This window comes from Cervus elaphus, chromosome 27, assembly GCF_910594005.1.
Source record: "Cervus elaphus chromosome 27, mCerEla1.1, whole genome shotgun sequence".
NCBI classification, from domain to species: Eukaryota; Metazoa; Chordata; class Mammalia; order Artiodactyla; family Cervidae; genus Cervus; species Cervus elaphus.
This window is the reverse complement of record NC_057841.1, coordinates 44,676,705-44,693,574: the sequence shown is the minus strand read 5'-3', so window position 1 is coordinate 44,693,574 and position 16,870 is coordinate 44,676,705. Positions and strand designations below refer to the sequence as shown.

At 47.3% G+C, this 16,870-nt stretch overlaps 1 protein-coding gene and 1 long non-coding RNA gene across 4 annotated transcripts in view; one reads left to right on the top strand and one right to left on the bottom strand.

Moving 5' to 3' along the window:
• Window positions 1-571: 571 nt before the first annotated feature.
• Window positions 572-3,320, bottom strand: LOC122685024. The gene is made up of 2 exons (XR_006338220.1): window positions 3,246-3,320; window positions 572-940 (listed from the first exon to the last, which is right to left on the bottom strand). It is a non-coding gene; the product is annotated as an uncharacterized LOC122685024 (long non-coding RNA).
• A 6,017-nt stretch (window positions 3,321-9,337) lies between these two features.
• Window positions 9,338-16,870, top strand: part of PPP4R1 (protein phosphatase 4 regulatory subunit 1) — a 48,770-nt gene continuing 41,237 nt past the window's right edge. For all 3 annotated transcript variants that reach the window (XM_043889682.1, XM_043889681.1, XM_043889680.1), the window contains exons 1-2: window positions 9,338-9,471; window positions 9,564-9,608. In XM_043889682.1, the coding sequence (XP_043745617.1) occupies window positions 9,465-9,471; window positions 9,564-9,608 (52 nt within the window). In that variant the 5' untranslated portion in view covers window positions 9,338-9,464. The remainder of the gene's footprint in view (window positions 9,472-9,563; window positions 9,609-16,870) is intronic.

Below are 16,870 nucleotides of genomic sequence, written 5' to 3'. Positions count from 1 at the left end.
TCACAGTCTCCTTCCTCCTTCCCTTCCCTCCTAATAATAGTCATCTTAGTAAGTGTGAAGTAGTATCTCACTTTCTGTGGCTTTGATTTGCATTCCCCTAGTAATTAGTGATATTGAGCATCTTTTCATGTGCATATTGGTCATTCATGTATCTTCTACGTCTGTTGCCCACTAAACATGTAAAATACGTTTTATTTACTGTAATTCAAAGGAAGAGTTCTGACAAACCATTCCAATATTCTTGCCGTGAGAACCACATGAACAGTATGAGAAGGCAAAAAGATATGACACCAGAAGATGAGCCCTTCAGGCTAGAGAGCATTATCAATTCAATGGACATGAGTTTGAACAAACCCTGGAAGATAGTGAAGGACAGGGAAGCCTGATGTGCTGCAGTCCATTGGGTCACAAAGAACAACAAGAGAACTCATTTCTTATAGCTCTTTAATATATAGACCATATATTTTCATCTTATCAGAGGCTACTGTCTCTTATCAACCCACATTGATTTGGGAGATGTTGAAAAATATTAAGAAACTGTAGACAATCACATGACACATGTCAACAGGCACACACACACCACGTTTATTCATGATGCACATTTGAGCAATCTCCTGAATATATATCACGGTCAAACACCTAATGACCAAATCTTAAAAACAACATTTAACCAAAGGTAGGAGAACTCCCACTTCACGCCAGTGTTAATTGTTCAGTCATGTCCAACTATTTGCAATCCCATGGACTACAGCCCACCAGGCTCCTCTGTCCATGGAATTCTCCAGGCAAGAATAATACTGGAGTGGGTGGCCATTCCCTTCTCCAGAGGATCTTCCCAACCCAGGGACTGAACCCAGGTCTCTTGCATTGCAGGCAGATTCTTTATGTCTGAGCCAACAGAGAAGCCAGAAGATGAATATCACCATCACAGATTGAGTTTCTGAAATACAAAAATAAATGGCATGTTATAAAAAATTTAATTAGGATTATAATTTTATCCTTAAATATTTTAGTAACCTATAAAGTTTGACATTTCAGTGTAGAAACAAAACTTGTCAATGTCGTCATCTGCAAAGTCACTTTCACAGTCACTCTGCTGCACATTTGAGACTAAATCGTCACCAGTGCAGTGGTGACAGCCCTACTCCTCGTGCACGCGTGCCTGTACTCAGTCGCTCAGTCGTGGGATTCTCCAGGCAAGAACACTGGAATGGGTTGCCATTTCCCACTCCAAGGAATCTTCCCCATCCAGGGATTGAACCTGCGTCTTCTGCACTGGCAGGCAGATTCTTTACCACTGCGCCATGTAGGAAATACAACCTTTGTGCATAACATAATTACTTCAGGAAAATGATTTTCAATACATATTTGCTTCAAGGTATTGACTACCTAGGAAAATCTTAAAACTATCTTATATCTTCAATTACAAAAAAAAATGGCTGGCACACCATAGCAAATATTTTGATAGGCTTTTTGTTTTGATGTGTAGTTTCTATAGGCTTAAATCTATAAGGAATTGTTGGAATACTTCCAAGAATTCTTGGAAGTATTCTTGTAGCATCTATTTTTTTTTTTTTAGCATCTATTTTTAAGTTTATTACAAGAAACAATTTCATGAAGAATGAAAAGACACTTGCTCCTTGAAATAAAAGCTATTACAAACCTAGACAGCATATTAAAAAGCAGAGACATTACTTTGCCAACAAAGGTCCGTCTAATCAAAGCTACTCCCAGTAGTCATGTATGGATGTGAGAGTTGGTCTATAAAGAAAGCTGAGCGCTGAAGAATTGATGCTTTTGAACTGTGGTGTTGGAGAAGACTCTTGAGAGTCCCTTGGACTGCAAGGAGATCCAACCAGTCACTCCTAAAGGAAATCAGACCTGAATACTCACTGGAAGGACTGATGCTGAAGCTGAAACTCCAATACTTTGGCCACCTGATGCAAAGAACTGACTCATTGGAAAAGACCCCTGATGCCAGGGAAGATTGAAGGCAGGAGAAGGGGATGACAGAGGATAATATGGTTGGATGGCATCACCGACTTGATGGACATGAGTTTGAGCAAGCTTCTGGAGCTTAGAAATCTTCTGGATGATAGAAAGGGAAGCCTGGCCTGCAGGGATCCATGGGGTTGCAAAGAGTCCGACACCAACAAAACTGACAAGTTTGGAATCGCTGTATCATCACTACTACCCTGTATTAGTAATCAAATGTTTATAAAAATGTGTTGGCTTCAAAAGTATATGATGTTCTTTCTCAAATTAACTATCTAAAACAGTCTTTGTAAAATAACAGCTTTCACGATATTCATTAACGTTGCAGCATGACTCTGGCAGTTATAAATGTATTGTGCATTAAGAGCTCTTTGACAGAATTTCAACAGAGGAAGCATATAAGGAGATTTTCCTCCATGTTTAGATTGCTTAATTATATTTGAAACGGCATCTTCTGATAATAGTAACAAAACCAGGTCACCGTTATTCCCATTATTGACAACGCCACACCCGATTGGAGGTGCACATGTGGTCGCTGAGCAGCGCAGGCTCGGGGATGCCGGAAATGACGTAGGAGCAGCGAGGGTTGCCCACGCCCCCCCCCACCCCCATGCTGCAAGCCCGCTGAAGTTAAACAGCACCAAGGCTAGAGTCAAACGCCGTGACCTCCCCAAGATACGCTTCATTTATGTCTAAACCGGCAGAAACATGGAAGTGAGAGCTGTGCCGTCCCGAGCTGCGTTAAACTGGGGGGATAGGCGTCCTTTCCGATTGCGTACGCGCACTGACATCTGCAGAAAGGAAGCCCTGGCGCTCCCCTGGGTACCCTCGGTGCCCCCGACGGCGGCGACGGGGACGCGCAGGTGCGCGCAGCGGAAGGGGACCCGGGGGCTCTCTGTGCGTCCCACCACGTGTAGACAAGGTCTCTGCACTTTACAGGGATTCACTGCTGAGACCCTCACAGTAGCCCGCGGGAAAGGCACTTGCAGGTTACCACTTGCACTTTGCAAACCTGGGAGCCACTTCGGAAGGGGGTGAAGCGACCGATCCACATCCACCGACCCAGGACGCGGAGCCCCGGCCTCTGAGTAGAGCCGCGCGCCTCTTTCTCTCTCCAGTTCAAGGCTCGCGGACTCTCACCCGAAGGGCTTGTGGGGGAGGAGCGGGGCGGGCGGCGGGCTCTGCATCCTAACGGGCGGCCGAGGGTCCGGAGGGGAGGGGAGAAACTAGGGGCGCGCGGTGCCTCTCACCTGCCTGGGAAACACGGCTTCAAAATCAAAAGTAGCACGAATAATCAAATTACATCAGGTAAAAGCTTCCTCTTTCACTTTCCCCGCCCTCGCCCCACCCCCCACTTCTTCCTCGTTTTCCTCTCCTCCCCGCCCCTTCCCCACCTCCTCCCCGTTTCCTTCCTTTCTCTCCCTCCCCTCCACTTCTTTATTTATTTTTGCCTAAAGACGGTACGGGCTTCCGTGGTAGTTCAGATGTAAAAAGCGTCTGCCTACAATGCGGGAGACCCGGGTTTGATCCCTGGGTCGGGAAGATGCCCCGGAGAAGGAAATGGCAATCCACTCCAGTGTTCTTGCCTGGAAAATCCCAAGGACTGAGGAGCCTGGTAGGTCCTTGGGGTCGCAAAGAGTCGGACACGACGGAGCGGCTTAAACTGAGCATATTTAAAAATTTTAGGTGCTGGGTTAGATTTTGTGACCCAAATTTTTCAGGAAGAGGCAAATTCTTTAATAACATTTTTAAAAATTGTGTGCAAGGGGAAGATATATAACGTTAAATTTACCATCTTACACCATTTTTAAGTATACGATTCTGAAGAGTTCAGTGTATTTACTAAGCACACACTGTGCTTAGTAAGCTTTTAAAAGTAAAACATGCATACAGAAAAAAACGGCCCAAATCATAAGACATAGCATGAAAAATGATCACAAAGCATTCATGCACGGGCAAACTCCATGCAGTCTAAGAAATGGAATGTTACCAATACCTGGAAACTCTGCTCCCAGCTCTGCTGTTCTGCTTTTGTCTTTCTCTTACCACCTTAGATCGCCACTGTTATCAGGCATCCACACATGTGGACCACTGCACAGGGCCCAGGTTCCATCCCTGATGGGGAAACTAAGATCCTTCAAGGTGAAGGGCAGGGCCAAAAAAAAGTGAAAAGATGGTGAGTGAAAGCCACTCAGTTGTGTCCGACTCCTTGCAACCCAGAATTCTCCAGGCCAGAATACTGGAGTGGGTAGCTGGTGCCTTCTCCATGGGATCTTCCCAACCCAGGGATCAAACCCAGGTCTCCTGCATTGCAGGCAGATTCTTTACCAGCTGAACCACCAGAGAAGCCCAAACAGTCTCTAATGAAACATGGGACATCTGGTGAAGGGTCACTACTAAGGCCCAGAACTGATACAAGCAAAATATTACATAAGAAAGATAATTTTTTGCATCCTTGGCCAGAAGAAATCATAAAAGGCTAGTTAGGAAGTTGCTAGTATGGTTTTTAAGCAGCTTATCCCTTAGGGTGTTAGGTGAGAACAAAGGAAAAGAGTGACTCCTAAAATGTTTCAGTGGTCAAAATCAGCAGGGTACAGAGAGACGACCCAACTGGAGTTAAGATGATCCCAAGACTGTACATGTGAAATGACAGAGGCTTTCCTGAGGCTTTCCTTTTCCTTCTCTTTCTCGGCCAGCTTGTCTGGCTGAGAGACAAATTTGATGGAAAAGTCATGAACATGATGACATACAGATCCTATTAGCATCATTTAGAATTAGTATTCCAACATTTGAATTCCAACTCTGATATTTTCTGACTTTCATAAAATTTTAACCTCTCTGAGCTTTTATTTTTAAAACATAAAATAGGTAAATATCAATACCTACTTCTTAGAGTTGTTTTAAGGATTAAATCTGAAAAGCACTTAGCATAATATCTAATACATACATCTCAAGAATGTTTTAAGATGTACTTACTACCATTGGGGGAAGCTGGGTGAAGGGTACACAGGACCATCCTGTACATTTTTTGCAACTTCCTATGAATCTGTAATTATTTCAAAATAAAAAGTTAAAAAATGGAGTAGCTATCTTTTGTATGAATTTCATTGTGTTATGGCCCCAGCGGACTTCCCTCCTGGCTCAGCCAGTAAGGAGTCTGCCTGCAATGCAGGAGACCTGGGTTCAATCCCTGGGTGGGGAAGATCCTCTGGAGAAGGAAATGGTAACCTACTCCAGCATTCTTGCCTGGTAAGTCCCATTGACAGAGGAACCTTACAGGCTACAGCTCATGGGGTCGCAGAGTGGGACACAACTGAGGAACTTCACTTCTCTCTCTGTATGGTACCAATATATGTATATTTATTTTTCAATCAAATAAAGGAACCAACGACCAGGAACAGAGGAATTTTGTTACAGAGAGTTACACAGAAGTGAAATTGGAATGGAAACTCTTTCCTCTGAATCACAGAACCAGAGGGCAGCCATAGTATGAGAAAGACTTTAGAATCAAGACATAGTTTAATCACTGAGCTTATCTGGGTTTGAGTATGTAGTTTGCTTATAATTTTTTCCTGGTTCAACGTGACTCATCCATCCAGATTCAGAATAATAAACATTTCCTCAAGCACGTACTCCACCAGACACCAAGGACAGGCTCTTCCACATTGCTTTGAGCTTGATTGCCACTGGTGCCTTGCGCATTTTGAGAGAAAGGCATAAAGAAAACCAATACTGCCATCAATGCTTGCTATTTCACATCTTAGCTTTCCTAATGAAATTAAAATGTGTGGAACAAACTGGACGGGTGCCGTTCCTCAGCTGGAATAACTACAGAATTCCTTGATGCAGAATCCTTTTGGTTCTATTCATCTGGAGCGTGGTGAAAGAAATGGAGTCCTTAACATGGTGGATGAGAAACAGGGTTTACTTTCCTTTCTACTTGGTTACAGTGGTGGTTCCAGGTTGCACTGTTCTGCTCAGAACAAGCCTAGGCTGGGGAACCTGCAGCCTGGTGACGGTGGACAGAGCTGAAGTTCTGTACATCTCAGGGCAGCCTCGGACCCCTATAAACGGAGAAAGGACAGCCTGAGTAGGGAGAACTCTGGCTCAGTTTTGTGGCTGTTTCCTCCCTCTCTTCTTTATTCTTTCTTTTCCTAAGGTGGTGTGAGAAAATGTGAATAAAAAGAGTCCAGTGTCTTTGAAAAACAAAACCAAACTATGAAAGCTCTAGGAAAAACTAAGAACTCACAATTGGGAATTTCATCTTGACACAGAGCTTAAATGGGACTTAAAAGAAGCATAGAAAAGAAAGATAACAGAAACTTCACACAAATACTTATCTTTATACAATTTGCCAAAATATGTACAGGAGGCTTTGGGTAAGAGATTGGAAATTAATCAAAAAAAAAGGAAAATATTTGTTCTTCAAATAGTTCTTGAAGAACAAATAAACCTGGCTTAAAAAAAAAAAAAACCAGAGATGAATGAAAATAAAGGTTAAAAAATTTAAAAACCATTTTTATTGTAAAAGCATGTCTCCATTATCAGATTGATTCATTTATCACTATTCAAAACAATAAAAGATCTGCCTTTTACATACTTTTCACTTTAGGAAGGACCATCCTGAAGAAAAAATAAACCGCTCAATTACCAATTCAAAAATTAATAAATGACATAGCAAGCAATGTCAGGTAGGTTTTTTATTAGCAATATTTTCCCATGATACTTATGTTTGCAATAGTAAACATACTTATTGTTTCAACAGCCAAGTTTATAAATTTCCAAGGCTCCTTGGCTACTCATAAAAGTCTTCACTATCATTTGGAGGAGGACTTCTCAAAAATCCAGGCCTTAGTAGCCATGGTTGGATAACACTTTTGAAAGCAGTGACATGTGAATTCCCCCTGTTTTGCAGAATTTTAGGGGCAGAGCAGGTGAAGGACGCAGACTCTGGGTTGTGCTCTGATCTCCAGGCACACAGCTCGGCATCCACCGTCTACACTGTAAGTGCAGTTGGGGTAAGGCCATAGTACAACAATGACTGTTCTTTAAATGTCATTTACTATGAGGAGGAAGCAGAGCACCCTTTACAAATACTGGTGTAAAAACCATTTACTGTATCTTTGAGCAAGGACTAGAGAATGAGAGAAAAATCACATGTAAGAAACGTGCTTGTGCTGACCCATGAATAAGAACGTCCTCACTGAAATGTCTAAACACTGAGCTGCCTCCAGGGACCTGCTGTAATGTGGGATACAGGTAAGACAATAATCAAATGCACAGCTCCTGAACAATATGGATACAATTACACAGCCCCTCCTCCTTGGCTGCCTTCCCAGAGAAAGTAAGATAAAACTCACTGTGCAGCCTTGCTTACCCAAGGCAGAGTTTTAGTCGACCTATATAGGCCAGGCTAGCATTTGGTGTTCACTTGCTCAGGCGTGTCCGACTCTTTGTGGACATAGACTGCAGCACGCCAGTTCCTCTGTCCTTCACTCTCTCTCTTGGAGTTTGCTCAAACTCATGTCCATTGAGTCGGTGATGCCATCCAACCATCTCATCCTCTGTCACCCCCTTCTCCTGCCCTCAATCTTTCTCAGCATCAGGGTATCTTCCAATGAGTCCGCTCTTCACATCACGTGGCCAAAGTATTTGTAACATAACATCTGTTTTATCACCATCACTAAGTCTTACTCTACTGGGTGGATCGCCTAGATGGTCCCCTTCACCTCCATGTGTGTCTGGGGGCCAAAGCCTAGCTGGCACTGTAGATTCTGTGCTGCTGCAAGGAGACCCCCAGCTAGTGGAAAGACCCCAATGCCCTGCCCTCCTCTTTCGACCCAGGATTACTGAGGTACCATTAGCAGGGCAAAGCTCTCATGGACTGAGTCAAGTGACAGTTGTGAATTTCTAACTCCTTGTCACATTGAGAGTATCAGCTGAATTCACATACAAGTGTTCCGCAAGGAAGGAGAGAACTAGATGGTGGCCATTTGGCTTTTAGTTTTAATTATTTTGTTACACTAGACACACACCTAGAGTTAGAGAAGGTATTCCAGTTTTTCTCTCTCAGAAAATATTAATAACACATACTATGGAATACATGCTTCCCCAGTGGCTCAGACGGTAAAGAATCCACTTGCAATGCAGGAGACCTGGGTTTGATCCCTGGGTTGGGAAGATCCCCTGGAGAAGGGAAGGAGCAACCCACCCCAGGATTCTGACCTGGAGATTTCCATGGACAGAGGACCCTGGCAGGCTACAGTCCATAGGGTTACAAAGAGTCCAGTCAGGACTGAGCGACTTTGACTTCACTTGATGAAATCCATATTGCAACCTATAACATCTGAGAGAGGTTATTTTGAATAGCTACATGGGACCCATTTTATTATCCATAATTATGTATTTCAGAGGCTCTGATTCTTTCACGGCATTAAATGTAATACAATGTCCTCGGTTAAGATCATCGTGCAGACCATTTGGAATTCCGTCTCCTCCCCGGAGGCCAGACCCCCAACGTGGCATCACTTACACACGTCCCTGTGTAACGGTCATTCAGGGCAGGACCATCCTGGAGGCCTTGGGGGACCGGGAGGTGGGCTTGAGTCCTGGACAGAGGTCAGTGGGCAGTGGGCCAGGGAACTGGGCTGGGCCCCCACACCATACTGGGCGGTTGCGTGTATCCCTGAGCACTTGTGGAAAGACAGAAGTAACAGAACGCGTGCTGCAAATTTCAGCCGAGCGCCTCGAGTGCTACCACAATTATTTAAATTATTTACAGACAAAAGCTAAGGCGAGGCGCCGTTCCCCAGCACCTGCGGGACGCCCAGAACTCGGTGCTCGGTTCCTGTCGTTCTTCCTTAGTCCCAACGAGCCCGGGGGCGAGGTTCGTCGGTCCTCCTGCAACCGGGCCGCACGCCCACCGCCGGGCCGGGGCCAGCGCGGGAGCCGGGGCGTCCCAGCGGCTTTGTTCGTCGCGCCCGGCGGCCGGCGCGGAGGCGGCGCTTCAAGCCCGGCGGTGGCCCAGGCGCGCGGCCGAGCAGACGGGCGGGCAGGTGCCGGGACAGGGGCCCGCGGGCCGACGGGCGGCGCCAGTGACCCAACAAAGCGCACGGGAGGCCCCGCCCGGCCGAGCCCGGCACACGGCGCGGGGCCCCGGCGGCGGCGGCGGCGGCGGCGGCGGCGGCGGCAGCAGCAGCAGCCGCGCCTCGGACTCGGCTCACCGAGGGGCCAGCCGAGCCGAGAGCGCGCCGGCGGGCGGAGCGAGCGAAGCGGGAGGCGGAGCGGCGCTCAGGCGGGCGGGGCGGGCCGGGTCCGCCCGGCGTCCGGAGCCGCCCCCGGCCCGCCGCCCTCGGCCCGCCCCGCGCGTCCCCGCGGCGCCGCCCCCCGCGCGCGTCCACCGGCCGCCGCGCGCGCCGCCCCTGGAGCCCCGGGTCCCCGGGCGACGGCGGAGGAGGGGGCGCCGCAAGATGGCGGGTACGGGCCCCGCGGCGGGCGGCGGGCGGGGACGCGAGGGCGCGGGGCGGCGGGCGGCGGGCTCACGGCCTTTCTTGTCTCCCTCGGCGCAGACCTGTCGCTGCTGCAGGAGGACCTGCCGGAGGACGCGGACGGATGTGAGTGCGGGCCGGGCGGGCGGGAGGCAGGGCGCGGGCGGCGGGGAGCCCAGGCCTCGGCGGCTCGGGGCGGCCGTTCGGGCGGAGCCGCGGCGGCGGAAGCGGGAGCGCGGCGGCTGGTCGGCGGGGCCGGGGCCGCGGCAGGCAGGGGTCGGGGCTCCGCCCGCCTCCCGGAGCCCCGCCGATGCCGCCGGCCCGGGTCCGGGGTCCGGGCTGCGGGGTCCGGGGGGCCCGGGTCTGCGGAGGCGGAAGGGGCGGCCCGGGCGGGACGGCCCCGCAAGCATCGACCGCCTTTCTTCGGCGCAAAGGCTGGCGGCTCGGCCGGGCCTTCCCGCGCCTCCACGCCTGGCTTCCTGGGGACCGTGAAGTTTCCGAGCGGAGGAGTCTTGTGCTTCAGGAAAAACAAAAAGTTTGACATTGTTCCCGGAGGAGCGTCGGAAAGGAGGCGTCCCGCTCGCGTGCTCTGCTCTGGGGTCGGAAGGGAGCTGGGAGGCGGCTCCGGCTGGGGCGGCGTACGGGGACGTGAGGGCTCCGGAAACGGTGCGGTGGTCTGGACTGCGTCGGGGGTCCCCCGGGGGTTGTACCTGGGCGTCGCTCCTCTAGGTGCCGGGAGCTGATCCCTAGCGTTGTCTCATGTGGTTTCCTTGCCCAAATTAAGCTCATTTTTTAAATTACTGGGTGTTCTGAGTGACGTGAGGGAAATTGACTCTTTATAAGGAGCTTTTAGAAAAAAATATTTCTAAAGTGAATGAACCATACGTAAACTCGTGTTTGGTGCAGTCTGGGTTTACGTTTTAGCTTTGTTTTTCTTTTTCTTTTTTCAGTAAAAGGCTTTATGAAGGCAGCAGTGCTCATGTAGTGAAGGCCGGCTCTCCCATCTCCTTTCGTGCTGTCCGCTAGGACGCGCGCACCTGCTGATAAGTTTCAGGTGTCGGTTACTGCAGCTCTGGGGCTCCTGCAGGGTTAGCTTTGGAGAGGTTTGAAGAGTTGACTAAGGACTGTCCCCATGCAGGGCCTTCTCAGGCGTGTGTTTAGGTCCAAGGCTTTTTCTTGGTGGAAGACGCCCCTCTGCAGCAGGTGTCGAGGACTGTCTCATTCATTTACTGTCACTTGGGTGCCCTGGGCAATCAGAGTCTAAGAGATGAACTGCAGTTTTCTGCTTCACCCTTAAGGAGCACAGTCTGGAAGGGGCAGCCCACCAGTGTGGAACTCGGCCTGATTTCTTCAGGACCCTCTAGACGGCTGAGGGTAGAGCCGCCAGGGGCAGTCACCCTCCGTGCCCCTCTAGCGGTTCCCAAGCAGCTTTGATGACGTAAGTGTGACAGTGAGGTGTCCGGGCATCCCAGTACAGTCGTGGACACACCGGGCTTAGGAGCAGGACTGCTTAGTTCTAGTCTTGGCGTCCTCCGTTTGAGCAGACTCTGCCACTCACTTGAACTTCTCAGTGCCAAATGTGGTCATTTGTAAATAGGCGTAATTAATATTAGCTGCCCTAGAGAGCTGTTCAGAGCCTTTCATTAATTAATTCACATAAAACACTTAGAACAATACCTGGTAAATAGTGACTACTATGTCGTGGTGGTGTTATAAGGGAAACCAGAAAGAAAGTGCAGGGAGGGGATACTGATGTTGAACATTACGCCACATAATTTACATATTTACAGGTGCTGCTAGTGCTCACAATTAACTTTTTTAAGATTCTGTTTGTTCCCTGTGTGTGTGTGTTTTATTGAAGTACGTTGATTTACAGTGCTGTCGAGTGTGTCTTAATTTAGGATAAAATGTTCGACCTTAGAAGTAGCTTATTTGCATCTAGTTTGGTGGAACTCTTTGTTGGAATAATTGCTTATTTTTCTTAGTGGCTGCAGGTTCTACAGGTGATGCCTTTATCCAGAATATTCAGGAACAAGCCATCTTGGAACCTACCTACGGCCAGTTAAAGGACCCCTCAGGGTCTGTTGTGAAGGGAGGAGGGTGGTGAGAGGGGAACCTAGCCATGAGGCCTTGGTCCAGGGTGAGATGGGTGGGGAGGAAATGGAGAGGCTCGGCATGTCCTGGACAGGGAGTGGACCAGAGATGTTGGGGTGGAGGAGAGGTGGGGTTGGGCTGCCTGCATGGCTGGACTGTGTCTCCAAGCCAGGTCTTCTGCCCCGGGCAGTGCTGATGGAGGCTGTCTGGGGGCTTGCCCCGTCAGCTGCTTGAGCTCCAGATTCTTGGTGGCCTTTCCTAAATGCAGATCCTAGACTAAGACAGAAGAGAGTCAGTGCTGTTGTACAAGTAATGAGCAGCTGGGGAGCCCCGGGGAGGCCACAGGTGAGGTCCAGATCTTGAAAGGGGGCCATCACCGGATCCTGAGATGAGAGTCTCAGGTCATTCATTGATTTGTTTCATTTTAAGCCTCCAAGTCTCTATGTAGAATCAGGAGAAATGTGAGTAGAACAGGAAAGGGTTGGTCAGAGATGGACTTGACTGATACTCTTGGAGGAAAAAAAAACCCTAATGTGTGAAAAATGGTGCCTTGTATGTACACCTCAAAGGGTCCTATAGAAGGAGAAGTGAAGTCTCTTAGTTGTGTCTAACTCTTTGCAGCCCCATGAACTCTGGCTGGCCAGGCTCCTCTGTCCATGGTATTTTCCAGGCAAGAAGACTGGAGTGGGTTGCCAGTTCTTTCTCCAGGGGATCTTCCCAATCCAGGGATCGAACCCGGGTCTCCTGCATTGCAGGCAGACTCCTTAGCAGCGGTAAATAAATAACATCTTTGTACGGAACTATTAAGTTTAGGAGAATAGCCCACTGAAAACCTCAGTTTGCTTAAAAGTGATACTTCCAATACTTAACCATCTGATGAGGCACACTTTGAATTTCAGAGAGAAAGCAGAGCGACTTCCAAGCTGGGTGAACCCTTCACGTTCCTGGGATGATGGGTTCCAGTGTGAAGTTACAGATAGACTCTCGGAGGAGGAGATTTTAAATTTCTGTCATCAGTTCTTCATAGACGGAGTTCTGGTATACAGTTAAGTTGCTGGATTTCTAGGATAGGTGAGATGGGACTTTAGTAGGATTTGATGAGTTAGTGTTTGTAAAAATAATTTCACTGAAGGAGTTTGATTAAAATTTAAATTTTGGTTCAAGTAATATGTTGAAGAATATTATTCTAAAAGAAAGATGACGTCAGGTTAGTGGTTTCCAGTTGCTCTCATATGTGAGTTGTTCTTCCTAGAATTGATAGGACCTGTAGACTCTGGTGTTCTGATATTAATGAATAAGTTAACTGATAACGCATAGAGGCTAAATGATTCTCTCAGGGGACAAAACTCCTCTAAGTACCTGCCAGAATTTAAGCCAAACCTCCTGATTCTAATAGTTAGAGTATTTTTATATTAAAGACCATTTTTCCTTTAGATTCCTGAGTTTGCACCATCGAGTGGCCCCAGTTAGTGTAGGCAGTTTGTCTGAACCTGTACTTAGAATAATACCCTTGAAGATGCATGTAGCATGCTGCCTAAGGTTTAATTTAACCTGGTGGGGAGGGGTGATTCGAATGAGGCTCATGCGTAATGCAGCTAATCTAGTCTTCATGTTAATTTCTCTCAGCTGTGACTAGCGTGCTGTGGACGGGCCTTGGAGCTGTGTCCTGGAATATGCCATAGCATGACTTTATCCTGTTGAAGTTTTGGAATCCTGTTGCCCAATGCTGTTTTTCCGGTTTGAAGCAGTTGGTGATAGAACCAGGGCTGATGGGATGTAACTACCCTGCCTCACTCCTTTCAGAGCCTCTGTGCTCAAGGCTACTTAGGGAGACTGGGATTGATAAGCTTCCTGGGAGTCACACTGCCTGGGGAAGTTCAGAGTGTGTGTCCCCGGGCGGCGGGTCAGTGGGCCACAAACCCCGAGGAAGGCGTCCTTGAAAACCATAATGTTTAGAAGAGTTGTTAAATGGGGGTTTGGGAGAGTGAGTCATGAGACTTGTAGCATGTTTCGACTGCTACCAACTGGACTGGACAGGAGAAGTCTCTATTTGGAGATAATGTAGTTGGTGTCCTAGAAAAGGGGCTTAAACATGGGTTTAGTGGCACCCACATGTGTATGGAATCAGTTAATGATGCCTTGGATCATGATCCCCCTTCTGGAATTTCTCGAAGAAAGAATCCTCTTGGGAGAGTCATCTTTGTTCTCTGTAACTACACATGTCGTGTCGGCTGCTTGGGCTGGTAGCTGCAGGATTGGGGAACCCAGACAGCTGACCTCGGGGATTTCTGTTTGTTCTTCTGCCTGTGCCCTGTTTCCTCCTCTCATCCAAACAAAGGTGTTGTATTTGTTTATTGAACTGTTGTTGCTTCACGACATCTGCCTTATATTTTGGAATTTTGGATTTCTCCGTCCTGATGACGGAGAATGTTTGCTGTCAGCTACATGATAGGGTGGTCAGTTCCTACCCTTGAATTGGGAAGTCGTTGGGCTTTGAACTTGGATCTGAAAATATAGCTGCTTTAATGTTTTGAGAGAAGAGCAGTTTACACATCTCTGCACCTTGGGGAAGGCAGTGGAAAGGCCTGTGCTCCCTGGAGCCAAGAAGGGACTTGAGCACAGGCCCCCGAGCCACCTCCCCACAGTCCTCCCCTCCTGAGTTGGTCTTTTTAGCCCCCTTCTCCCCAGACCTAGGGGCAGACTCGTTTTCCTGCCTGATTGGTACCAGTGTAGGTAGTATGTGAGCATTTATCATGCTGCGCTTACAGTTGAATGTAGGGTAAGAAGCAGCCAGCATCATAAAGCTCAGAGCTGACTCCAGGCTCCAGCCGTGGACCTTTACCCGTGTATCACTACCCATACCATCTTGAGTGAGTACCTACTTTCCTCAACTGTTTTCTGTCTTTACAGTGTTGCTGGGCTTTGGGGCTGGCTCCGCCACGCTGCTCTGAGCGCCCAGGAGCAAGTCTCTGGGTGGACATACCCGTTCCTTCTCTCGGGTATGTACCTGGGGGTGGTCTGGCTGCTGAACTTTATAAGAAGCTGCCAGCCCATTTTCCAGAGTGACTGTGCGGTCTCCCCCTCCCCCCAGCCCCAGCATGTGGGAGAACCCAGGTGCCCTGCACCCTTGCTGACACTTCTCTGTAGTTTGAATTTGCATCTCCATCAAGTCTGATAATGCTCATTTTTTTCATGGCTCTTTCAGCATCTGTCCTTTTTGGTGAAGGGTCTGTTCAGATCTTTTGCTCATTTATTTATTGGGTTATTTGTTATTTGAGAGTTCTTTGTGTATTCCAGACACAGATCCTTTATCAGATATGCGATTTGCAAATGCCATTTCTCATTCTTTGACTTTCCTTTCATTGTCCTAATAGTGTGTTTTGAAGAACGGAAGTTTTAAATCTTGATGTTCAATGTATTATTTTTTCACAAATGCCCTTTATCAGGTTGAGAAAGTCCCCTGAGTCTCCTGAGACCTTTTTTGAAATTAGAATTGAATGTTGTATTTTTTCAAATGCTTGTTCTGCATTTATGATTTTTTCTCTATTCTTTTAATATGATGGATTGCATTGATTTTTTAAAAGTAAGTACTGTTAATATTTTTAACGGGATATTTAAAAAATACACAAAAGCAACTGAACCATCATAAACCTACCACTCAGCTTTCACTTATCCACCCTCTAACACCTGAACTTTTGTGGGGGAGGCAGTAGAGTGCTTTAAGGCCATCCCAGGTGTCATTTATTTTGATTGTAAATCTTTTACAAGTCTGATGTTCTAATTTTCGGACAGAATAACATCTAAGGTTGTAGTGAGGTGTGATAATTTTTGAAAGTTTAAGTGGTTAAATTCTTGAGACATTTTCTGTGCATGTTTTACTGTAATAAAGCTCATCTATATAACTATTAAATTCACTTTCATCTAAATACTGACTGCCAGATTAAAAGAAGCAACATCTTGCTTGTTTGCATGTTTTCATCTTGCTAATAAGCACATTTTGCCGTTTGGAGTCAGCCTCAATGGTAACAAGAATATTGTAAAACTTTATGTTTTAAATTGGTTTGCTGTATCATTCAAAGGATCACATAGATGTGAGTTGTGCTGTGTGTCTCCTGAGCCAGTGGTTCCAGGGTTATAGAAACCAGGAGCTAGAGGGCAGGTTATATGTTCATTCTTTTCATGTCAAGCATGAAAAAGTATAGACCCAAGCTCTTGCAGATGGAGATGGTGTGGAGGCAGACTTCGTTGTCGTTCAGTCAATAAGTCATGTCCCACTGTGCGACCCCATGGACTGCAGCGCGCCAGGCTCCCCTGTCCTTCACTGTCTCCTGGAGTTTGCTCAGATTCAGGTCCATTGAGTCCATGATGCCATCTAACCATCTCATCCTCTGTCACCCCCTTCTCCTCCTACCCACAATCTTTCCCAGCATCAGGGTCTTTTCTAATGAGTCAGCTCTTCAGTCAGGTGGCCAGAGTATTGGAGCTTCAGCTACAATTCAGACCTTGTAGGTTCTTTTCCTAAATATCATCTAACATAGCTCTTTAATTTTTGTGTGTGTGTGTTTTTTTTTTAAGTAGAGCTTATGAACAGTGTTGTGATAGTTTCAGGTGCATAGCAAAGGGACTCAGCCATACACGTGTCCATTCTCCCCCAAACTGCCCTCCCATCTAAGCTGCCTCATAACACTGACATAGCTCTGTAACTTGCTGCGGAAGGGAAGTGGGAGAAATTTCTGCATTTTGTTCTTTTTTAAAATCACCACGTATTGTCATATTGTGTGTTGGGCATTGTGCTGTAACCTTGCTGACACTCCACCTGTGAGGTGTGTAGCCCCGCAAATTATTAACCATGGAAGTGGCACCTGATGAGGCTCATCTGAACAGTTAAGTGATTTGTTCAGTCACCTGTCTTAACAGTGTTAAGTCCCATCTAGAGCTGGCCGACAGTCTTTTTTTTTTTTTCTTTGTCGCAGGGCAATTGTATCTTGCTTTCAATCACCAAATGCCTTTTTTCTTTTTTTTTTTTTCTTTCTTTATTTTCAGTGGAAGGATAATTAAAAAAATATTGTGTTGGTTTCTCCTATACATCAGCGTGGATCAGGCATGGGTATACATATGTCCCCTCCTTCTTGAACCTCCCTCACACCCCCTGCCCCATCCCACCCCTCTAACTTGTCACAGAGCACCAGTTTGAGTTGCCTGAGTCATATAGCAAGTTCCCACTGGCTATCTGTTTTACATGTGTTCGCGTATATGTTTCCATGCTACTCTCCATTCACCCCCCCATCTTCCTA